Source organism: Choloepus didactylus, chromosome 14, assembly GCF_015220235.1.
Source record: "Choloepus didactylus isolate mChoDid1 chromosome 14, mChoDid1.pri, whole genome shotgun sequence".
Taxonomy (NCBI): Eukaryota; Metazoa; Chordata; class Mammalia; order Pilosa; family Megalonychidae; genus Choloepus; species Choloepus didactylus.
Genome location: NC_051320.1, coordinates 88,524,894 through 88,549,316, shown reverse-complemented (window position 1 = coordinate 88,549,316; position 24,423 = coordinate 88,524,894). Strand labels below are relative to the sequence as shown.

General features: G+C 51.7%; 1 protein-coding gene across 2 annotated transcripts in view; it reads left to right on the top strand.

The window, feature by feature from the left end:
* The window catches only part of NDRG1 (N-myc downstream regulated 1), a 53,312-nt gene that overhangs the window by 4,375 nt on the left and 24,514 nt on the right, over nucleotides 1-24,423 (top strand). Inside the window, exons 2-4 of one of the 2 annotated variants that reach the window (XM_037802439.1) lie at nucleotides 537-667; nucleotides 7,695-7,775; nucleotides 12,668-12,703. In XM_037802439.1, the coding sequence (XP_037658367.1) occupies nucleotides 7,713-7,775; nucleotides 12,668-12,703 (99 nt within the window). In that variant the 5' untranslated portion in view covers nucleotides 537-667; nucleotides 7,695-7,712. The remainder of the gene's footprint in view (nucleotides 1-536; nucleotides 668-7,694; nucleotides 7,776-12,667; nucleotides 12,704-24,423) is intronic. The other variant, XM_037802438.1, reaches the window with a different exon arrangement.

Here is a 24,423-nt window from a genome sequence, read left to right as displayed (position 1 = left end):
TTGGCTTCTGAAAAGGTTTGGAACATCCCTTCCCAGAGATGCCTTTAGAGGGATTCTTAAGAGAGGTAATTCTAAGAACTCTCTTAGCTGGGACATCCTCACACCCTCTCCCCTTTCCTTTTTGATCATTGAACTCTCCTTTCTCCAGAGAGCCCTGCCTGGCTTTCCCCTCTGGACCCTCCTTGGACGACTCCTGGCTGCATTGTCTCCCTACTTACCCTGTTACCCCATTAGATCCGAGGGCCTGGCACTTAGTAGGTGCTTAAGTAATGTTTGTCAAAAAGAAACCTCCTTTTATTAAGGAAAAAACTTGGGCCGTCGTGTGCAGGAGAGAGTGGAGGGCCATCCCGGAGGGTGGAAGCTGGGAGACCATTTCGGGGAAGGACCCTGTTAGGGTGGCAAGCATCCGACCTTGGGGACAAAAGGCTTTGTTTGAAGAAGCTATTTCCATGTCCTGTAGTAACACTGGCTCCGTTTGTATGATTTCAACAAATTATCTCACAGACCATCCAGTGCAGCTCATGCTTGTCCTGCAGGTTCACAGAATACTCCTCCAACACGACCCGTGTCCTCCTAGCCTGTCCCTTCGGACAACCACCTCTCTGCCAAAAAAATCACTCGAGCTGCCAAACTTCACTGTGAATCGACAGGAAGGTCCCAGGCCGTGGTGAGAGAAGGGGTGGAAGATGACGGGATTCCTGACACCTCCCTCTTCCTGCAATTCTTTCCCAGACACTCGTTGACCCCTCTCCTGGGTTCTGCGTTCAAGTTGGACGCAATGGGGTGGGTGACTGCTCCAGCCCGTGCCCGCCAAGGGCAGCTTTGGCACATCCAAGGGTGGGGCTAGGGTTTACCTTCCCCGTGGCTGTTTCTTTTTCCTTCTTTTACTGTCAAACACTTCATTGAGTGCTTGTTGGTCCAGGCACTGAGCGAGGCTCTGGGGCCCTCACAGAATTCTGAGTCTGGTTATCTTGTTGGCGTGGAGTGTGTGTAGTTTTACAGACGTCAGTAACTCTGAGACCTCCAGGGCCCCATTCTCAATTTCCTTTCCCCTAACTGGGGGACTTAGTTGAAGGCCTGGTGAGTCCACTCATGCTGTTTACTAGATCGATTATGTAAGAAAACATTTAGAATTCAGGCTGCCAACTTCCTCATCCTCTCCAGAGCCAGGAGTCCCAAGAGGCTCCCCAAACATCAAGAGACTCCATGAACTGCCTTGTAGCTTGACTTCAAAATCTCTTTGGTAAAGAAACATAAAAATGAATGCAGCCTCAGTAAGGCTGGGGTCTCCAAGGCGTCTCCCCATGCATGCAGCAAGGAGACTGTTCTCCAGAAACTTCGGGGGGTCGCTGCATTCAGGGAAGATGCTATGCCGAACAGCAGCCGCACACAATGATTTCCTCCCCCTTTTAAAATTCTGTTTTATAAAGGGCCCACTGTTCTGGAAAGAACACTGGCTTTCCTGTGGCTTTGAAATCTGGCGTGGTCTGGAGGGGACAAATCTGGGCCAGTTGCTGACAATAACAATTGATGCTACCCTTGGCAACAGGCTGGTTCTGGTCCCCCTTCTTTCTCTCCTTCACTAAAGGACTGCAGGGGGCTGTTGTCAGCCCACCCTGAGCTCCCACACCTGTACCCACATCCAAGGACCGAGCTGTACCTCTTTCTCTCGCAGAGAGGGCTCTGGCGTGGCCTTGGGGAAGTCATGTTGTTTTTGAGCCTCAGTTGCCTCTCTGTAAACTGGAGGCGACAAGTCCCACCCTCTCACAGGGACCTCCTCAAGGAGAGTGAAACATGCAGGGATCACTTTCAGAGTATTGAATTTGTTGTACTAGGGGGAGAGCTAAAAGCAGAGGCCCCCGTGGCTGCTGTGAAGGGAGAATAGAAGAGTCTAAGATGTGGGCTCTGCCAGAACACCTAAGCCTACCTCAGAGACTCCGTGTAGACTGTGCAAGGTGTGGGGTGCGGGGTGAGGCACAAGTCCTCGGCTGACCCCACAGACACAAAGCCTCATGGTCCCATGGATCCATCCTTAGCACATCCTATCTGGACGTGGAGGTGAGGCAGGTGTATATGTTTAGAGAAAAGTGATAGCATTGCCAACTGTCCTCTTGAAAACTGATTTAAACCATTTCAGCTTGATGCTTGTCGATGTGAGGCACATTTCGTAACCTCGCAGTGCCTCGGTTTCCCCTTCTGTCAAGTGGTGAGCATGGTGGTGCCTCCATCCTGGGGTTGCTGTGAAGCTCCAGCCCAGGAAGCAGTGAGAAAGCACCATGGAAATTCCTGTCACCCTTGTGGTGGTGTGTCGGTGCAGGGATTCCTCGTGACTTACCTGGGGCACGTGGGTCCAGGAGCTCCCACACCACATCACGGATGTTTCTCTGTCGGATGTCTCCTCTCTTCCACCCCTGGTAGGTCCTACAGCCCAGGAGAGCTTGTTCAAGAGGGTGTGCAGGGCCAGGGGCCTGAGACCAGGAGAAGGAATGGGCCTTGGCCAGGCCATGGGGCTAATCCAGGCCGAGCTGAGCCCAGCAGGGCCCTAGGGGAGACCCTGTGTACACAGGCCTTTCGTTGTGAAGCACTTTTCTGCCTGAGTCCCCACCTGCCCCAAGTTTGTTACGGACTGTGTGATGTCAGAACATGACTGTGCCTGTTTTACACATAGGGAAACTGAGGCCCAGGGAGGGAAATGACTTGATCGAATTTCATAGCAAGAAAGTGGCAGGGCTCCCACATGCTGGACTCCAAAGCCATTGCTCATTGCTGTTCCTCCTAGGCCCAGGCTTTTCGAGAATCGTAGACCCTGTGTGTGTCCCCATCCCCCCCACCCCCACCTCATGACTGGTTAACGAGTCTCAAGTGGCCCTGGGGTTGCTCAAGATGCCTCTGCCCACTGCCCTCCCAGTCCCCGGGGTCATGGTCTTTTCTTCTCCCGGTAAATCCCAGGCTTGGCTTCCAGTGGACCCGTGAGTTCCAGCTAATTGCTGACTGGCCTCCTGAGTCTGTTGAACCTGAAAAGTATTTGCCCTGCGGCTCTTGTGCCTCTGTCACTCATTGACTGAGGTTGCTAAGGGAAAGGGGTCCCCAGTGGGGCCCTGGGTGTGACAGCTGGAAACCTGCTGAGCATTTGCTGAGCACCTTCTGTGGGGACCGCTCCAGGACTAAGAGCGTGTGAAACAGCGTGCATCCTCGCAGATGTCCCCTTGTCTCTGAGGCCACAGGACAGCAGAGTGCATTGACTCATTCAGCAGCTAGTTTTGCCAGATTCTATGTGCCACTGTTGAGTTGAAGCTCGTCTGCTACTCTCTGAGAGCAGGAGTTCTTGTGCCCATTTAACAGATGGACAAACTGAGACTGGGAGGTTAGGTAACTTGTTCAGGACCACAGAGCTAATAGATGGTGATGCCCAGGGCTGACCCTCCAGTCCACCCCCCCAGCTCCTGACTCCCTTTGGTTTCTCTGAATTCCTCCTGGGGAGGGTGGGTAGGAAAGAAAGAAGTGTGCATAAAACCAGTCTGGCCACTGATGTTGTAACATGAAGCTGTTTTTGGCACTGAGCAGGATGTTAGCAGAAGGAGACCTGGCCTGGCCCGATTCCCTGGCTAGAGGGGCTTCCTTTGGTCCTTTGTGAAGAGCAAGATGGACTTGGGGGCAGCGGGTGGGCTGGCAAGTCAGATGCCTGAGCTCCCCCAGACTTTGCTCATCTTGGCCTCGGTCCCCTCATTTGTAAAATTCTCTCTTCGGCCCTTTCTGGTTCTGCTATTCTGGGACTGGCACTTTCCACAGGGCAGTGGAGAGAGGTAGATCCAGTGCTGCACCTCGAGCCCAGGGAGCTGCTGAGCCACCTGGTGGGTGGGTGGGACGGGACGAGGCCCCCGGCTGTGAGCTCTGAGCCAGTATCTGTCTTAGGGACACCAAGCTGGAGCAGCCAAACCAGGCCCACTCCCATGCTGAAGGAGACCCCATCTCTAGTTGGAACTACTTCTCTCGGTGAACCTTAGAGTCTTGGCATTGTAAATTTGAATCCCATGGAAAACCTTTTGGAGGAGGAGTGTGACAAGAAGTAAGAGTGCCAGCTTCTGACCCAATCTCTCTCCTGCTCTCTGTCTGAGTTGATCGTGTGACTTCAGGGGGGCTATTCTGTCCTCTTCTGTAAACTGATGGTGGTGGGGGTGGTGTGTGTGTGTGTTTGTGTGTGTGTGTGTGTGTGTATGCACACATGCACTAGGTTAGATAAGAATCATGTCTAAAGACATTCTCGGGATACTGGTTTCATCCCAGGAACTGCTCTAGAGCACGGGTGTTAACTAGAGTAATTTTTGCAATGTCTGGAGACGTTTTTGGTTGTCACAACTGTGGAGGGTGCTGTTAGCAGCTAGTGAGTGGAAGACAGGGTTGCTGCTAAGCACCCTACAATGCACAGGACGGTCCCCACCACAAAGAGTTATCTAGCCCCAAGTGTCAATAGGTTGAGAACCTCTGCCCTAGAGATACAAAGGGATGGAGACACCATTGGCCCTAGAGGGGGTGACAGACAGGACAGTCATCACAGTGCAATGAGTGAGTGGGGTGCTGGGGGCCCAAGGGAGACACCTGGCCCATTAGACTGTGGGCTCTGGGGTGCAGAGGTCCTCGTGAACACGGCTATTGGTGTTGCTTTTCTACTTGGCTCAGTGTTGGGGACATAAGAGCCCAGTATGAAAGAAACCTTCATATCAACCTCTGGACTCTAACTGTGTTTCCTGGAGCTCAGGGGCTCTTCACGGGCAGCTCTCAAGGCCACAGGCTGGAGGCGGGTTGCAGGGAGGGGGCATCCAAGGGGCTGATGGGGTAGAAGCAGGAAACAGACCTTTTGCTCCTACTTCAAGCATGTCAGCTTTTTAGATGTATATATTTAAATCTGTTTTTATTTACTGCACGCTGTAAGATTTCCCTTGGACAAACAGCTTCTGGGAAAAAAAAAGATTGAAAATTCTCTGGTAGAGGTGACAGGGACAGGGTAAGGGTGGCCCTCGATTGTTCCAGGCCCGCCGAATTGGGATGAGGCCACGCAGCTCCCCTCCTGCCCTTCACGGGCTGACCAGCTGCTGGACCTTGCTCGGACCACGCCGGAGCTGTGGAGGGGCGGCTTCCTGATGTTAAGCCCGGGATGCCCCTGCTCTGTCGGCCGAGGCTTGTGCAGTGCATGCTCTAGAGAGAGCAAACCTCCTGGCCACCCTATTTCCCCATCAGGATATTTAAACATTGACCAACCCACAGGCTGCTCCAGGGCTGCACCCCCCACCCCGAAGCATGCACGCTCACACAGGGACACAGGGACACAGGGATGCCAAGTGCAGAGGCCTTGCAGACTGCAGAGTCCGGGGGCATTTCCCGGATGCTTCCTGGTGTAGACCAGGATTTCTCAGCCTCAGTGCTATTGATCTTTCCACTGAATAATTCCGTTGCGGGGCACTGCCCAGCCCACTGTAGGATGTTTAGCAGCTCCCTGCCCCAGATGTCAGTAGCATCCTCCCCTGGGTCATGACAATCAGAAATGTCCCCTGGGAGACCAAATCACCCCAGTTTGGGTAAACACTGTAATGGTCCTCAGTGGCTTCACCCCGTGGCCCTGTGGCCCCTGAGGGGGCGGGGCTAGAAGAGGCCCCCTCCAGCTCCTAAAAGCCACGATTCCCAAATACTCCGTATTTACAGAGAACTCGCCATTTTCCAACCCGCCGCCTCACGTGGTCTGGGAAGCTAAGTTGTAGGCAAGGAAAAGAGAATGTAGATTAAGCGATTTCACCAGGAGCATCAAAGATTTCAGTTCATTGTTTAGGAAGCCAATTCAGGCTGAAATTGCCTTTTTTTCTGTTCTGAGGAAGGACGAGCAAGCTGCTGGGGACAGCAGTTATATGCTAATGGAATCATGGTGTCTGGAAGCAAAAGAGAATTGACCATCCTGGATTGAGCTACAGCAAGCCTTTGAGTCTTCATAGATCTGGAATTATTTTTAGGGCATGATTTCACTCTTGTGGGTTACTGAGAATTGAAAAGCGAATCTAAATAAAAGCACTGTTTATTAAACTACATAGAACCTGTTCATGTATTAAGAAGGGAGCTGTGGCCCAGCGTTGCATCTGATAGAATGCTAGGAGGTAGAGGTAGAGGCGTGAGCATGACAGGAAACCGGGGGTTGACAGGTGGGATGGAAGGTGACCTGCCGAGGGTCACAGTGCTGCAGGGGCAGACCCCGCCTTCCACCAGGTCCTTTGCTGCGCAGAGTGTGTTAAGGAGACCCTGAGAAATGTGATGTCCTTTCACTCCCAGCATGAAGGGTGGCGTTGCCAGGGCCCTGGGTTTCTGGAAGGCTCCCGGGCTGTGTAGGCGAGGTCTCCCACGGCCAGGGTCTCGGGACCACAAACATGCTGACTTAGCGAGACCTACAGCCCTCCGCTCTTCATGCCTCCTGCCTCCAAGCTGGCCACTGCCCAGGAATGCTCACAAATATAAAACGGACTTTGTTTTCAGAATGTTCTAGAGCAGAGGCTCCAAAGTCTGCATAAAGGCATTCTTGTGGGGCTCATTATCCACTGGGGGATATCACGCTGGGCCCCAGACTGGAGCAACCAGCTGAGAGTGGTGTCTGCCGATGCAGTGCCACAGGTTGGCCTGGGGGGTCTTTTGTCAGGCAGTGGACTGGGGGCAAGCTCACATCTAAGAGGCATTTCACACAGTTCTGGTGAGCTCAGGGAGCTGGGTCTTGAGCAGAGAGCTGGGCTGGGGTTTCAGAGGCTTGTTCTCCCTCTCCTTGGCCTTTACACCCATGGGGCATTGGGCAGCTCAGGACTGTCCAGTTCCTGCTCTGGAAAATGGCCACGTGAGGGCCTTGGCCAGGCTGCTTCTCATTGAATTTTCCAATTCAGAAGCCCTGCTGCTGTGACTTGGGGGCAGGGGCCGTGGGACAGCCTGGGCTGCTCCCTCTTGCCACTGAGTCCTCCCCTCCCAGGCTCTCTTCTGCCCATACCCCCAGCACTGACCCTCATTCTGGGTCCTTTGGGCCTCACCCCAGGTGTTGGTGGGCATTTAATTTTTCCAATCTGACTGTTGATCCAGAAGAGTATCTGTATCTCTAGCTCCCAGATGAAGCTCTCAGAAGCATCCTCGGTGGATGCCACGGCCCTGCCCAGGAGCCCCTGCCTCCAGGAAGTGGCAGATGGCAGCCTGAGCACTGCTCCAGTCTGGCTTTCCGGCTCTTGTCCTTCTGCACATGCCTGTGATAGAGCCCAGGGGCGACCCTTGGGTTCCCCTTTTCATTTCCCACCTCCCTGCTTCGGCTCTTGAAGTCTTTTTGCCTTGAAGTTCCTTTTCTTTTCAAAGTCCCCCTGAGCCTTCAAAGCCCGACAAACCCCTTGGTCTGAGGTTTTCCTGCCTCCTACCTTCCTTCCCCCTCAACATGTAGCAGGGAGCCTTGCACAGAGGTGCATGGGGACAGGTGCCTGTTAGGGTCAGTTGCAAGAAGTGGTAAGACCAGAATGCAGTGCTGGGTATGACAGGCCTCGTCGCCTGTGATGCATTACGTGTGCGGTACGAACTGCTAAGGCAGAGTCAAGGCCCAGTTATTTTGCCAGTCTTATTCCTGGCAGATTTGCTTCCTTTGGGAAACTTATCCCAGCAGGGAATACTGACGTCTGACTTTTGTGTCCTCCCAGGCAGCTGACAGCAGGGACATGTCTCGGGAACTGCAGGATGTGGACCTCGCCGAGGTGAAGCCTTTGGTGGAGAAAGGGGAGGTGAGTGGAGATACTTGTGGCTACCCCCTCCCCCGTCACACACACGTACATGCACACACATACATAAACACACACACATTTATGTGCACTCACACACATACTGCTTCCTTGTTTCCAGCGAGCCTCCTCAGCCAGAAATGCAAAGGGGTTAGAGATTCAAGTGAGCCAGGCCCCTCACCTACACTAAAGGGCTCTCATTTGTAAAGTGAGGGCATCAAACCAGGACATACAGCATGGAGTCCAGTCACCTATAGGGCCTCCCCACCCCATAGCTTAGTGGTTAAGACTACAGACTCTGGGGCCAGACTGCCTGGGTTCAAATCCTGACTGTGACACTTTGCAGTGTCCACTGGCAAATAATTCAGCCTCTCCATGTTCCAGTTCCCCACCTGGAAACTGGGCTCTGAGGACTTCATAAGGCTTGGTGGAGGGAGTCAATTCACAGGGGGCAGTCAGAGCACTGCCTGGCTAGGGGAGGCATGCATTACACCTGAGAAACTACTTTGTTATTAATATGATTATCTTTTTAGTCAAACCTCTCATGTCATCAAAAACCCCTGCCCCAGAGGCTGAGCTGCAGGATCTTTCCCAAGCTGCTTGTTCTGATATAAACAAGCCTTTACATCTGCACACAGGTCATTGCATTTTGAAAGCATGTTCACATCCCATTTCACACTGGGCTGTATAACTGCCTGCGATGGTACATCTCTTTAAAAATGTAGAAGCTGAGCCTCCAAATTGAAGTTACTCACTCTAAGGCCAACTAAATGCCTTAAAAAAAAAATAGCATGCATAGACCACGAGCTACGTGCTGGCTCTGGGCCAACCATATTTCGTGGTTTATCTCTTGCTAGTCCGTGTGATGGGACTGCATGGTTGGGGTTGGTGCTGGGTTCTGTGATTATCTGCATTATACGGAAGAAGGAGCTGAGTCTTAGGGAGGTTAATTTGTCCTCTGTCACCCACTCGCAAAGTGCAGGACCTGGATTCAACCCCGGGCTGGCTGACTTCGGTGAACGGACTTTTTAAAAAAACGTGGGCAAAATTCACATAACATAAAATCAGCCAGGTCCAGATACACAAGCGGTGGTCCTCAGGTAGCTGTCACCCCCACCCAGCTCCAAGACAGGAGACCCCACACTGGCCACCGCCAACCTGCCCTCTGTCTTCATGGATTTACTCATGCTGGCCACGCCACATACATGGAACTACACAACATGCTACCGTGTGTCGCAGGCTTCTCTAACTTAGCATAATGTCCACCCTGCCGCCCGTGTCAGAACTTCATTCCTTTTAACGGCTGATTACTATTTCATCGAGTGGCTACACTGCACTGTTTATCCATCATGCAGTGGATGGACCTTTAATTGAACTCTTTGTGTCTCTACATGTGGCAGCTGCTGTTTTAGGTCCTTATTTCATGGACTTTTCATTACAAATGTGTGAGGTGCTGTCTGAATCCCCATTTCACAGATATAGAAACCAAGTCTCAGAAGGGTAGAGAATCACCCAAGTTTGTCGGATCTGAGGCTCACTGGGATACTTAGACCATTTTGTTTCTCTAAGAGATAAACTCCAGGTTGACAGGGTCTTTCTCTAAGTGGATATTTCCCTTTCCTTTCAAGGATTAGATGGAAGTAAATTTCTTCCAGTTGCTTAGGTTGACTTAGCAAAATGGTTTTATAAAAACTTATTAATTTATTTTTAGAGCAGTTGTAGTTTTATAGAAAAATTATGGAGAAAGTACAAAATCCCCGTATACCCTTCCCTCACATACCCACTTTTCCCTATTTTAACACTGCATTGTGTACCATTGGTGAAGCAATAGCATTATAATTATATTATTAACCAGTCGATAGTTTCCATTAGGGTTCACTCTTTGTGTTGTACGGCTCTTTTTATAAATTTTTATTGTGGTGACATATATACAGCCTACAACTTCCCATTTTAACCACTTTGCAGTATACAATTCCATGACGTTAATTACACTCACAGGGTTGTGCTATCATCAACATCATCCATCATTGGCGAAGTGTTTCTAATTAGTTTGCTGTCGGGAAGTTCTTCCTGATGTCTTGCTTCAGTCCCAACCCTCACTGCACTCTTGTTTACATTTTGAAGGTTGAGATTGTACAGAACTGCTTTCCCCACTCCCAGCCCCCAACACACACACACACACACACACACACACACACACACACACACACACACACACACACAAGCACGCACACAGAAAAGCAGTCAGCACCTTTGCCTCCACTTCAATTTGCCAAACTCCCTCCATTCTTAACCACAGCCCAGGGGGTGTGAGGCTATTTTAGTCCTCAGTAGCAGGAGAGCATCTTTCATGTCTAGTCTCCCAGCCCCCTTCCCCTTACCGCCCCTCTTGCATTTTGTTCTGCTGGTTTCCTGGTGGGTGGTGGTGGGTCTGGCTGGAGCTCAGTTTTCCTAAATGTGTCTGGACTCCACCTGTGGGCCAGGAGGGACACGTGCCGGCAACATCTTGTGGAAATACTGGTCGAGCACAGCTCTCAGCTCCTCTTCTGGGCTACACTTTCACCACTCCACAAGGGACAGGGACCCTTTTTCTTATCTCCTAGGGCCTGTCCTGTCACTACTAGCCCTGGTGAAAGATGGGCTTTGGGAAATTCGGAATTGTTGGACTGAAGGAAATGCACAGAGGTCTCAACTCTTCTCTTCCACCCATGAGCAGGAACTGGAAGGAGAGGGAAAGCATGCCTTGCCTGGTTTCCAGAGACATACCTGGGTCTGAATTCCTGAATAGCAGGGTGACATAGAAAGTCACTGAGCTCTGAGGCTCTAGGAAAATCAGAATAACAATACCTATTTCCCAGGAATGTCAAATGGACTAAAGGGAATGTATTTAGAGTAACAGGAGGCCTGGAGAAGGCATTCAAATGATTGCAAATGTGATCACTGTGATTGCTATGATTGTATCCCTAATAGGCCCTGTCTCTGCTTGAATACCTTTAATGATGGAGAGCTCACCCTTTCAAAAGGAATCTTACTTCATGACTGGAGAGCAGAGGCCCTCATGTGTCACTAGCTGGGTGACCCTGAGCATGTCTTTGGGCTTTATTGTCCTCATTTATAAAATAAGAATTATACCTGCTCCCTATAGTTACAGTAAATTCAGGCAGATAAATGATTGTATTTTTGTGGGCTAAGTGTTTGAATAAAGACTAGAGGAGGGACTGGGGGCCGGAGTTGTTGCAGTGAGTTGCATGGTGATACCTGTGGGAAGAGGCCCAGCCTAGCTGAGCTGGGTGGGCATCCGCAAGTGAAGAAGGGAGGGGCTGCAGAGACCTGACGCTGGCTGCAGCCATGTCCCCTTGAGCACCTGCAAAGAGTTCAGGGTCTTCTGAACGCTGAGAGAGAATGACAATACCAAGAAGGAAGTACACTCAGACTGTCAAAAGCTGGGTCTGGTGAGGTGTGCAAGGGGCTCGAATCCATGATCTCGTGAGTATTTCATGAGGATTAGATTTCAATCCAGGTGATGAGCAGCCATGGAAAAAAAATTTTTTTTTTAATCTTCATTTTATTGAGATATATTCACATACCACGCAGTCATACAAAACAAATCGTACTTTCGATTGTTTACAGTACCAGTACATAGTTGTACATTCATCACCTAAATCAATCCCTGACACCTTCATTAGCACACACACAAAAATAACAAGAATAATAAAGTGAAAAAGAGCAATTGAAGTAAAAAAGAACACTGGGTACCTTTGTCTGTTTGTTTGTTTCCTTCCCCTATTTTTCTACTCATCCATCCGTAAACTAGACAAAGTGGAGTGTGGTCCTTATGGCTTTCCCAATCCCATTGTCACCCCTCATAAGCTACATTTTTATACAATTGTCTTCGAGATTCATGGGTTCTGGGTTGTAGTTTGATAGTTTCAGGTATCCACCACCAGCTACCCCAATTCTTTAGAACCTAAAAAGGGTTGTCTAAAGTGTGCGTAAGAGTGCCCACCAGAGTGACCTCTCGGCTCCTTTTGGAATCTCTCTGCCACTGAAGCTTATTTCATTTCCTTTCACAGCCCCCTTTTGGTCAGGAAGATGTTCTCCGTCCCACGATGCCAGGTCTACATTCCTCCCCGGGAGTCATATTCCATGTTGCCAGGGAGATTCACTCCCCTGGGTGTCTGAGCCCACGTAGCGGGGAGGGCAGTGATTTCACCTTTCAAGTTGGCTTAGGTAGAGAGAGAGGGCCACATCTGAGCAACAAAGAGGCATTCGGGAGGAGGCTCTTAGGCACAATTATAGGCAGGCCTAGCCTCTCTTTTGCAGCAACCGTCTTCCCAAGGGTAAATCCTGTGGTGGAGGGCTCAGCCCATCAAACCACCAGTCCCCTATGTCTGTGACTATACCAAGAAGGAAGTACACTCAGAGGGTCAAAAGCTGGGTCTGGTGAGGTGTGCAAGGGGCTCGATTCCATGATCTCGTGAGTATTTCATGAGGATTAGATTTCAATACAGGTGATGAGCAGCCATGGAAAAAATTTAAGAAGGACAGGGATATTGTCAGGTTTGAGTTTTAAAATGTAGCACATGGATTGGAGACAGGGATACTGGTTAATAGGCAAGTGCAGCCTTGTACCACCCAAGCTTGTGGTCACCTTGGACCTTCAGGACTTTTTTCACTATAGTCAGAAAGGAATCCAGCTAAGGCGTCTACTTTTCTGCTGAACTGTTTTCCTTTGAGGTGAAAAGGAAATTCTCTCTTTGTAAGGAATTAGGCAGGCCCCACAGGGGTGGGAGAGTGGATCTACTTCAGGGCTTGGAGAAGCCCCGTGTGTTCTAGCTTAGTTCCTCAACCTGAGGGAACTGACGAAACTGACCATCTCTCTTATCTATCCACAGACCATCACCGGACTCCTTCAAGAGTTTGATGTTCAGGCAAGTAGAAGATGTGTTTTCCCCCTTCCCTTTCCATGCCCCATCATCTCTCGTTCCGTCTTCCTTCCACTGATTTGAAGTAGATCGATGTTCAGACATGCGGGGGTGGGGGGTGGGAGAAAGGGAGCCATCCCAGCCAGTTCCGGTTCTGCTGCTCCCTGTGGAAGCAGGACAGAGAAGCAGCGCCCTTGGGCCTGAGGAGTGGAGCTGGGCTGAGGGTGTGTGCTGGGTTGGGGAGGGGCGAGGCCGATGGGCCTTGGACCCGGGGGAGGGAGGGGCAGTGTAGCTGAAGGCTTGGTGTTCTTGGCAGCTGTGTGGGAAAGTGAACCCAAGCTTCTCTGCAGTTTACTGGCTCGGGCCTCAAGTGTGTCCTTCCCCACTCAGGGGTGGCTGGAGGGTGAGGGGCTGCGTCTAGAGCTTTGTCTAAGAGCAAGCTCACAGCAGGGGAAGAGGTGGGTGTGACAACATGAGGACTGGGTCAAAACCTCAGGAGCTCTAAGTCCCAGACTCATTATTCCCAACTTGGGTGGGGCCCATTGCAGGGCCGGGTGTTAGGACTTGCACATGTCTTTTAAGGGACCCAATTCAACCCATAAGAGACTAGAAACATGCTCCCGGGTTCCAGAAGAACCCATCCGGTGCTCCCCACTCAGCAGGGTGGTGTCACTTGAGCCTGCTGCCCCAGGAGAGCTGGAGCAGGTACACCTGGTTGGCTCAGCCCACCTCTGTGAGTAGGTAGAGGAGGGGCCCCAGGAGAGGTTGGGCGGCTCTTTGGGGTCTGAGATTGAACCGGAGAGGGGTCTAAGGGTCACCTGAATCACTCGACTGCTCAGTTCCATGTGTCTGTCTCCTGTGTTTTGCCGGCCGTGACCCAGCACGTCAACCCTGGGCACCTCTGGGCCACCCGAGCGCGGGGAGGGCCTGGAGCTGTCAGTTGTTGGCTGTGTCTGCACACAGAACACAGATCTCAGTCCCCAAGGGGCACATGCCTGGCCCCGTTCCACTTTCCCATTTTACTGGGTAGGAAGGGGCACGTCAGAGTGGGCAGTGGCTTCCCAAGGTCACCAGCAGCGACAGAGAGGTGGCACCAGGGCCAGCCTCTGACCCTGGCCTGAGAGCCTCCTGCCGTGCTACACCTTGGGGCCTGCTGAGCGAGCCCTTCCTGGGTGCCAGGCCACGCCCAGGGCTTCTCTGCCAGCGCATCACTCGGTGCTCTCAGCAATAGCAGAAGCATAGGATCTTTTATCCACATTGTTATAGTGGGAAAGCTAAGGCCAGAGAGGGGTTCTGGGCATTGCAGCAGGTGTGCCAGCCTGGGAAGGAAGCCCGCGTTCTCGGTGATATCCCACGCCAAGGTCTCTGCTGCTCCCACTATGGGGCAAGAGCTCCGTCCTGTCCAGCTCCGGTCTCCAAGGACACCCAGCCCACGGGGGAGGGGGAGGTGCTCTGGGAAGCGGGGAGGTGAATGGATCCCATAGAAGGATCCTGCGTTTATCAAGTCCAAGCCTCTCATTGTACAGCTGGGGAAACCGAGGGGCAGAAGGAGAGTGGGAGTTATGACCTGTGATCCGATTGGAATCACTTCCACCTTCCTGAGCACAGGGCGAGATGGCCCTGGGGCACAGCTCTAAAATCTGCAGGCAGCTGAGGCACCCATGGCCCCAGGGATCAGCAGGTTCTGTTGACTGAGCAAAGCTTGAGCGTCGTCAGTGGCCCCAGGGGCAGACAGGTCTCTGGTGCTGGCTCATCTGCCTGATGGGAGCCACCTTAACCTAGTTTCCCCAAGGAAGCCCCTGGGCGGCTTGTGGTTGTGGCTTCCTGTGTCGTGGTGATGACCGTCTGGCCTCGGGTTTGAGCCAGAAAGAGCCGCAAGCTCTGGGTTTGCCCTTTCCTGGCCATTTGATCCCGGGACAAGGCACTTCACTTCCGTCAGCCTCAGTTTCCTCTTCTGTGAAATGGGGACAGTCGCTCCAGCCCTGTTTATGAGGCAGTGGAGAGAAGAAAAGGACAGGGACGAGGTTATGACATGCCCCGTGTCAGTGCGGGGCCACTCCTCTGTGGGTTTTTAAAAACTTGGTTATTGATTCTGGAAAACCTAGAAAGCATAGTGCACCTGCTCCCTGTGGAGGTAATTCCTTGCTTTTGCATCCTGTTACTAGTCTTCAAAGCACTTTTATTCCTGTCCAAGGTCCCAGGTCCCAGGTAGCTGGTGGATCAGGAGCTCAGGCCCCTTCCTACCCAGGAATGCAGATGCAGAGGCTGCTCAGGGTGGGACTGGGCTGCACCCTCTAGAGATCAGCAATGCGGAGACCTGAAGAACACCCGGGGAAGCCTTTGAGAGGGTCGGGAGAGGCCAGTATAGGTTTACCCACATCACGCCCCAGTCGCGAATCCTTAGAGCCATCCTGTGAAGTCGTGCATGTTCCCTATTGCACATTCTGCTTTTACTTTAACAAATACCTGCTCTGTGCCTGGCATTCTTGTAGGTGCAGAGGATATAATAGTGAGCGGGCAAAGGCCCCTGCTTTCAGGAGCTTAGATGTAGAAACAGCACTGCAGAGCACTGGATGTACCTTAAGCATTGTGTGGGTTTTGCTCATCAAATCCTCCCGGCAATCCCTGTCCCCATCTTACGGATGGAGAAACGGAAGCACAGAGAGGATAAGTGACTTTGCCTGAGGTCCCAGAGCTGGAAGAGGGCAGAGCTGGAGTTTGAGCTCAAATGGTGTATTTCCAGCTTGCATGTTTGGAACCACTTCTTTTGGCCCCCTAGAAAGTGTGTGTTTGTGGGGGGTTGGTGGTGATAGGGAAGGGGTCCGATGACAAATGTATGATCAGTTAAGCAAACATGACAATCCCAGATACCGTAAAGGCTCTGATGATGACAGCACAGCCTGCTGAGAAGCCAAGTGAGGTGACAGGGCACAGTTGGGTGCTGTTGCAGGTTGCGGGCGCAAAGACTTTTTGAGGATGTGACATTGAGCTGAGATCTGAATGGCTAGGGAGACCCCATGGCTGGACTGAGATGAGCAGGTTCTTGAGGAAGATAGATCCTGGTGGGGAAGAGGGCATGGGGAAGAAGAGGACGGCAGGGAACCAGGGGCTGCTCTTATGGAGCCTGCTTACGGATCTTATTTCATGAGACGTGGAAGGATTTTTAAACCAGGGAAGAGCTTGATTTAGATTATGCTGTAGACCAGGTTTTTCTGTAAAGGGTCAGATAATAAATATTTTCAGCCCTGCAGGCCACCTTGCGACCACTGAACTGCCCAGAAGCAGCCACAGACCCTAAGTAAGCCAATGAGCCTGACGATGTTCCAATAAAACTTTACTTATGGACACTGAAATTTGAAGTCCATATAATTTTTGCATGTTACAAAATCTTATTTGGATTTTTCTCCAATCTGTGAAAACTGTAAAAAAAAAATAATAATAATTTGCAGGACCATGCAAAATCTGGCAGTGAGCCTGATTTGGCCCAGAGACCACAGTTTGCAGACCTCTGCTTTAGAATTTGCTTTGGCTGCTGAATAGAGAATGGAAGGGAGAGGGGCAAGAGCGGGCAAGGCAGACAAATTAGGAGATTGTAGCAATATCCCAGGCAAGAAATGATGGACTGGGGGGAGCTGTGTAGAAGAGATGTAGACATAGCTGGAAATTGAGACTCAAGACTGTTCATTAGGACTGGGAGGGCTCGGTTCTTCGGAATTTGTGATCTTTGCTTTTATATTTGTCCTTCTGAGAAGGTGGGCTTGGGAGGCACTGTCAAGAGCTGGCTTCCCCAGGGGACTCACTGCCCTGCTGGTGGCACCTGTGGGGTGAAGGGGAGAGGCTGGCAGGTTTCCAGCCTTGCTCCTGGGGCATCCTCTACCCGTAAAGCACCGTGTGGGAGTCTGACCTGAATTTGAATCTGAAGCTTTGTGGTAATGGGACCCTGCCTGGCAAGGTCGTTGAAAGGTGAAATGAATTAATGAGTGTAAAATACTAAGGTTTCAGCACATAGTAAGTGTGCAGTAGACATGGCTGGTTTATTAGCTTGGCCATCACTCTCACTAGTAAACTTTATAATTCAGTATTTGGCCTCTGGCTTGGATGCTGAGCCTTCCAAGGGCAAAGATAATTGATTCCCAAGAGCTGTGAACCAGATCGATATTACCAATGAATCACAATGTTTGAGCTGAAGCCGAGTGATGAATGACACTTTGTCAAGGTTATTGCCAGAAAGATCTTGGCGTAAAAATGACATTAATTTGGATTTGGTGCCTTCAGTCTAGTTGACTCATGATATTTATCAGGGTTACCCCCAGATTTTCCACTGTCCCAAACTGAAGGTGTGGGGCCGCTGTAGGATATCCCTCAAAGCTTCGGAGCCCCTTGGGGCCCTGGTGGGTTCCTGCTCATGGGGCTGGGGACAGAGAATGACAGGAGCCTGGTGGAGGGCAGCTGTGGGGCTGACCGCCCCGGGATTCACATGGGGGCTCCACCCAAAGGGTAGTCACCTGCACAGGGACTTTGCCGTCCATTGTTGGACCCTTTTGCAACCTGCTCTGCTATCCCCACTTTACAGATGAGGAAACCGAGGCTTTGCTGAGGGCAACAGGTAAGTGGGCTGCATTGAACTCTGCTGTCTGCCCCGGAACAGTCCTCACAAACAGCGCTCACAGCCAGGCTCAACCTGGACAGACAAACCGGGCCCTTTGGATGAGTCTCCAGTTCCCCTCTGCACTTCCTGTGAAAAACAGAATCTGGCCAAGCACATAATCTAAACAACACTTCAGTGGACTTATGTTTAACCCGCTTGAGGCAGAGCTGATGTAAGGCTCAAAGAATCATTGTGTCCCTAGGGCACAGATGCCTTATCCATTCATTTACTCGGTTCCTTCTCTGCTCATTGGAAAAGGGTCCCTGTCTGGCCAGTTCTTTGCGAGTCGGGTCTCGGGGGGTTTGCACTGCTTTATTGTGTGTACCCGAAAGCAGCCAGTGTACTTTCTTTGTTGTTTTTTTTAACATTTTTCTTAAACTCTTTATTTTGAAATGATTTCAAGCTTACAAGACAGTTGGAAAAAATATTATATAAAACCACTACAGAGAACTCAAATATATCCCCTACAGTGTTATTTCTTGCAAAATAGTTGGCACTTCAGCATTTTGACTAACTCAGGCAGACCCTCCCTTCCTTCCCCAACGTGGTCAAGAATTCAAGCTCTTTTCTTCTTTTCTCTTCTTTTTGGCATGAATCAAAATGCACACCGTTGCCTAGCGCTCAGCAGCGAGAAGCCGTTGGAGGAAGTGGCCGCTGAGCCGTTGGATGGCCTGCCTTAGGGGATGGCCCAGGTGCCAGAGCAAGGAGCATTGAGACATCTCTTGCCCTGGCTGACATCGTCTTGGGGGCATTTGTTTGGGCTCGGGTGATGCCTTAGGGCAAACTGGTGGGTGCCCAGGTGTGTGAAGTTGTGCCAGCTGATCCGGCGGCCCTGCATGCCTTCCTTCCCAGGAGAGGTCATGGAGCCCTTGGATCCGGGGCCGAGTGGGGCTGCCAACCCAAGGTGCTGTGGCTTGCCTAGAGGATGAACACAGTTTGATTTGGCTCTGGCATCTGGCATCAGGTCTAGGCAGTTATGTTTACAAATTTGGGGAGGGTGGGAGAATTTTGGGTTCCAGCTTATTTTCTTTGGCTGGAATTTTTGAGTCCAAGACTATCAGAGCTGGCAGATTCCATTGAGAGAATCCAGTCCTACCCCTTCCACTGCAGGTGGGGAGGCTGAAGCCTGAGAGAGGAAAGACTTGTCAAAGGCCACTGTGAGAAGGGGAGGAAGGGAATGAGTATTTGCATGCCCACCCATTGTCACAGGGCTTCCTGGTGTGGGTGGGTAGTGTTACCTTCCTCTGGTTAATAACAAAACTTGGAGATATTAAGGAATTTGCCAAAAGGTATCAGCGAGATCATCCTGGAAATCTAATAATCGTGGAAGTCATAATAGCTGATATCCCTTGAGCTCACTGGGAGCTGCGCTGAGCTCTTTTTCTGCATCATTGCATTTAATCCTCACCGCAACCTTATGGGAAGGTAGTATTGCCATCTTCATTTTATCCATGAAGGTATGAGGCCCGGGGACGTGGTAAGGGATTTGCCTAGCATCACACGATGAGATAGCAAAGCCTGCCCACCTCAGCGCACATGTAAGTAACTCCCACCTCACAGGCCGGGTCACTTGGTTTTACCCAAAATTGCCTCTCCTGTTGGACTAGCTGTTTGTGCTTCCTTCCACCAGGATCTTTAGCTAGTCAGATAGTTCAATTTGGTTTGGTTTCCATGGGCATCTCTTTGCTTACCAGAGAACCCTGGGTTCTCTGAGAAATGAGCTGATGTTACCAACCGTGCCTCTGGGTGGAGGGGACTGGAGGGGGCTGGGGCAGGAGGCGGAGGTGGGCAGGGTCTCTTGAGGTCTGGTTTCCCAGGCTGGGGAACTGTGCTGGGCTGGGTGATGTCTGACTCTGATTTCTTTCCCTGCTCTTGGAAGTGGATCAGCTCATGGGGGAGAATAGAAACAGTGACCTTTCACTCATTTATTTCTTTCTACACAGTTGCTTCTTGTTTAGGGCCCCCTGACTGCACGTGGGCAGAAATCAGAGGCTGGGGCACCCTCAACCCACTCTTTCCCATCTCCCACCCTCCCCCACCCCCCAACAGAGTCTGTTGGGTCTTAGAGAAAACCCCGGTGACAGATGGTACGAACACTTATTTGGATCAGCGCAAAATGAGGCTTTGGAAAATAAAACCCAGCCTACTTCTGCTCTCCTGGTGGATTTCCCAGCAATGCTTTCCTGGCTAGAGCAGGAGAGGAGTGTCTGGCCCACCCAGTCCCCAGTAGGGGGTGGGGGTGGGGGCTCCGATTCGGGGCTCCTGGGTCCATCCTGGCTCTGTCAGGCTGACCTGCTATAGACACTCAGCCCCTGGGGTCACAGAAAGAGTGCAGTTGATGGAAATGGGTTCTGACCCCTCTCGGTCATTTGCTAGCTGTGTCCTTGGCTATTTGCTTGGCCCCCTGGGGCTTAGTTCTCTACTCTGTAAAAAACGGGTGTTGGGGGCACTAAATAAACTCCACAGACAGGCTTTCTTCCACAGCCTGCTGGCCTGATCCGAGAAGGACTTGCCTTCTTTTTCCTTGGTGAATTGAGGTGCTCTTTGACTCTCCTTTGCTGTGTTGAGTCTTCGCTCTCCCAGCTACAGCAGTGTGTCCTGGCACAAACCGCGTCAGAGAGGCGCTTTTCAGCTGTCAAGTGGCTGGAATGCTGGCCCTGAGGCCTCACCTGGCTTTAGAGAGTTTGCTTGGTAAATAGTGACTCCTTCTGTGCAAATACTGTTGAGATCCCGAGACCACTGGCTCCGCCCTGCCTCCCCTCCCCCACGGAGGGCACGAGATAGCGAGCTGTGCATGTGTGCATGTGTCTGTGTGTGAGATGTGGGAGTGTGCTGTGTGTGTGTGTGTATTGTGAGTGTGCCTGGCTGTGCCTTGACCCCAATGCTTGCTAGATCCAGTGTGCCCAGCTGACGTAGAGCCCGGGTGACAGTGGCATCCTTTTAGCATCAGCTGCGGTTAGTGTTTCCTCGGGGCTGCTGGGAAGGAGGGATTATGGGAGGAGCAGCAGCTGGGCTCCAGAGGCCCCCAGATCATCTGACTCACTGACTTCAGCCATTGGGGCTGGCCCTCATGGCTTGACAGTAATCAGCAACCATACAATTGTCGGTGTCCATAACAACTGATATGGGGGGAAACGCTGCAATTTGCAAAAGACTTCTAGGTGCCTTCCCAGATCTAGTCTTAGAAGAAGCAGGTAGGCTGATACGGACCTCCATTTTGTAGGGGTTCTTGAGGACAGGATTCTCCAAGAAGGCTTATAACTCGACCAAGGTTACATGACTGACATATCGTTTGGATTCCTATCAGTCAGCAAACAGTGCCCTAAACAAGTAAATGTTTGCTATTCTCGCTGACCTAGAAGGCCTAGTACAGCAAGCCCTGAATGTCACCCAGTCCCAGACTTCTTCTAGCTTCTGTCTCTATCACCCCAAGCTTGGAGCTTTTGTCCTCAGGCTTATAAGATGGCTGCTGAAGCCCCAAGCTTCTCATCTATGTTCTAGATGGGAAACAGGTGAAAGAGAAAGGAAAAAAAATCAAAAGGCCAAATCTGGATCTTTAAAATTTTTTTTTCTGGAAGTCCCAGTAAGTTTTGCTGACCTCTTGCTGGCCTGCGTACCATCCTTGGAGTCTGGGAAGGGGAGAATTTTTCTAGGCACATTGCTGCTTGGTACAAAATTGAACTTCTGTTGTGAAAAGGAAGAGAAGAACAGATGTTCTGGAGAGCAACAACAAAGCCTGCTTTAATTTATAAAGTTCACAAGCCGGGATCGACAGCCAAAGGGATGAAATATTTGAAGAATATCCCCACTTCTCAGCGTACAGGCAGTGTGGACTGTGTAAATCCTGAAGTGCTTCCTCTGGATCAGACCCTGTGTATGGCCAAGTCAGCTTTTCCTCTAAGAAGTGGCAAATCCATGCCCACAGGGATAGAAGGACAGAATGCTCCTTTGGGACCAAAGAGGAAAAAAGGCATGTGGCTGTGAGCATCTTAATTTCCCCATCTGATCTCAGATACATTCTTCCTGGCTTTGATTGATGATCATGTGTGTGCACACATATGTGACATTTAAGGGACAAGACCTAGAAAAGGGAAAGATATTTAAACAAATATTTGCAACTGTGGTAAGCACTGCAAAGAAGAGAGCAAGGGACCTGTGTCGTGGGTACAGCAGGTTTGTGTGTTGGGGGGGTCCCCCTGAACGAGTGATGTCATGCCAAGGTCTTTCCAAATCAGACACATCTGCCGATTAGACACATACTTGCAGTTTGGGGACAAACTTGGGTCCCAAAGGAACACTCTGTCCTTCTATCCCCATGGGGATGGCTTTGCCACTTCTCAGAGGGAAAGCTGGCTTGGCCCTACACAGGGTCTGACCCAGAGGAAGCACTTAAGGATTTACACAGTCCACACTGCCTGTACGCTGGGAAGTGGGGATATTCTTCAAATATATCATCCCTTTGGCTGTCGCTGTAGGAGGGTGAGAGGAGGAGGTACTATGTCTCTGTCGATAAGCCAGAATGCCCAAGATGTGTTTGCAGATTTCTAGTCCTTTGGAGATGCTGGGGAGAAAATGATCTTGTGTCACTTAAATAAATGTGGGGAACTTGATGCATTGCATTGCCCTGTATGTGTTCCTAGTCCCTGTCCCTGCAGAGGAGGGACCCCGATGAGCTCCAAGACAGGGGGACTTTCCCAATCAGGGAAGAGGACACGTGGCATCTGATCTTCTGGGTTCCTCTGTGGCCTCTTGGGGGCGCGTTGGGGGATGTGAGTGATTTCCTCCACCCAGCCCTCTGGGTGACTCATCCCCACAGGGACAGAAGGATAGAACGTTCCTTTGGGACCAAAGAGGACAAAGACGTGTTTGTGAGTGTTGTAATTCCCCCACCCGCTCTCAGACACATTCTTCCCGGTTTTTGATCAATGGAGACAGGGAATGGAGCTGGCCTAGAACCACATGCGTGTATGTGTGCATGTGTGTGCATGTGGTGTGACGGTGTGTGCATGCACGTCCACATCTGTGTGTATGTGTGCATGCAGCGTGAAGGTGTACACATGCGTTTGCACGTGTGAGCACATGGGTGTGTTGTGAAGACATGTACACATGTGTGCATGTGGTGGGAAGGTTGTGCACATGTGTGTGCACATGTGTGAAGGTGTGCATGTGTATGCCTGTGTGCACGTGGTGTGAAGGCATCTGCGCATGTGTGTGTGTGCGTGTGTGTGAGATTTGGGGGACAGGACTCAGACACGGGGTGCTTACACCCTCTTTCCCCCCTCCTCCTTCCTGTGTGGACTGACATCAAGGGTTCAGAGCTTGGGAGGGCGAGGAGCAAGGTGTGAGGAGGTGAGGTGGGAGGAGTAAGATGCAAACAGCCAGGGCTCCCTGAGGCTCAGGCCAGAGCTGGGAGGTTCACCTGGAGGGAGCTGGCGAGTCGCTCACAGCCAAGTAAGGAGCGGAGTGGAGAATGATCCCAAAATAGATCCGAGCTTTCAGCAGACACTGTGTTTTTCTAAAGGTCATGTTTAGCATCGTCATACAAGCGCCAGATCTTTGATCCAACAGGTACTGAGTGCCTCTGGGGGTGGGGGAGGCTGGCAGCTGTCCAGGGTCCCCCGAAGGAACGGCAGCAAACAAGAGGCTGACCCCGCTCTCCTTGGGCTTAGCAGTGGATCCCTCAAATTTCGTTCCACTTCCATGGCTACGTAATTTTAAGGCAGCCAATGGAATGAGCCAAAGCTGTTTCCCACTCCCGCCCTGGAAGTCTGCCAGGAACATTCTTGGGGCCAGCCGGGCCTGGGCATCCCATCTCCACCACCAAGGGGTCCCTTGCCCCCCACATGAACTGGTGCTGTGTTCCATACTCAGCAAGCGCTATCTCCTTTACTCCTAAAGACCTGGTAGCAGCACCCCCTTTCCCCCCAAATACTGATGAGGACCAGGAGGGGTGAGGGAGGGGCAGGGTTGCACTTGAGCCAGGGGGGGCCTGCTGGCCTGGCCTGGCAGCCTGTCTGCAGGGAGCCCCGGCCGGCCAGTCAGAGGAAGCAGTGGAGATTGGGGGGCCCACAATGGACCGTTATGTCCTCCATGGCTTCAGTGCCAGGGCTGGGTCCCAGCGGGTGAGCCGTGCCCCCCACTGGGGGCTGGTCCCTGGCTCCACTGTCAGCACTTGCTTTCGATAGGAAAGAAACCTTTGGCACTCTGGTTGGGGGGGAGAGAGAGAGGGCGGGGAGACAGGAGCGGGTGCTGTCTCAGGGAGCTGTTTTGCTGGGTCGATAAGATGGCCTCAGGAGGACCGTGTGCCAGGGGAGGGTCTGGGCACTAAGCAAGGGCAGGCTCTTCACACTTGGTGCCCTGTTTGTGGGCATCACCTTGTAAAGCTTGTTCACCCGTTAGCCCTACAATGAGGCCTGGGTGGTGCACCCTCGGCTAGCCCTTCAGAGCTGCTCAGGGCCTGCATCAGGGAGTGCGGGGAGGCCCCGGAACTAACTGCCTTGTCCCACCTTGTTAAAAAGCTGAGGCTGCCCTTTGGCACTCTGGAGGGACAGCTGGGGAATTGGAATGCATTTGCTTATTTTTGAACCAAGTTCCTCTGTTTGAGAACCATTTGTCTTGCAGGATTAGGGGACCAGACTTTCCCTGCTCTGCCCTGAAGCCACCCTGTGGTTTACGACTTCCTTTCCCTGAGTCCGCGTGTCTCCTGGCTCCGGGTGACCCATCCCTGCAGGGTGCTTGTGCAGGATGAGGGACGTGGCGTGAAGCGTCTGGGTGTGTGAGCAGCACCTGGGAGGTGCCCGGTAGCAGACGCCAGGCCCCCCCACAGCGGCCCCCAGCCCTGCCCAAGGAAGGAGGAGAGGGGCGTGGAGCCCAGGCAAAGAACCTTCCCAGAGGGGAGGTCACCTCTGTCAAACGTCGACAAAGCTCGAGGGAGCTAGATGAGTGGCACAGGTCATTGGAAGCTTCTGGGTGACCTTGAGGAGAGCAGTTTTGGTGAGGTGGGTGGGAACCGAAGGCAGGTGCGGGCTGAGGGTGAAGGGAAGTGATGGATTGCGGAAGGTGTCCCTGCCACCTCTTC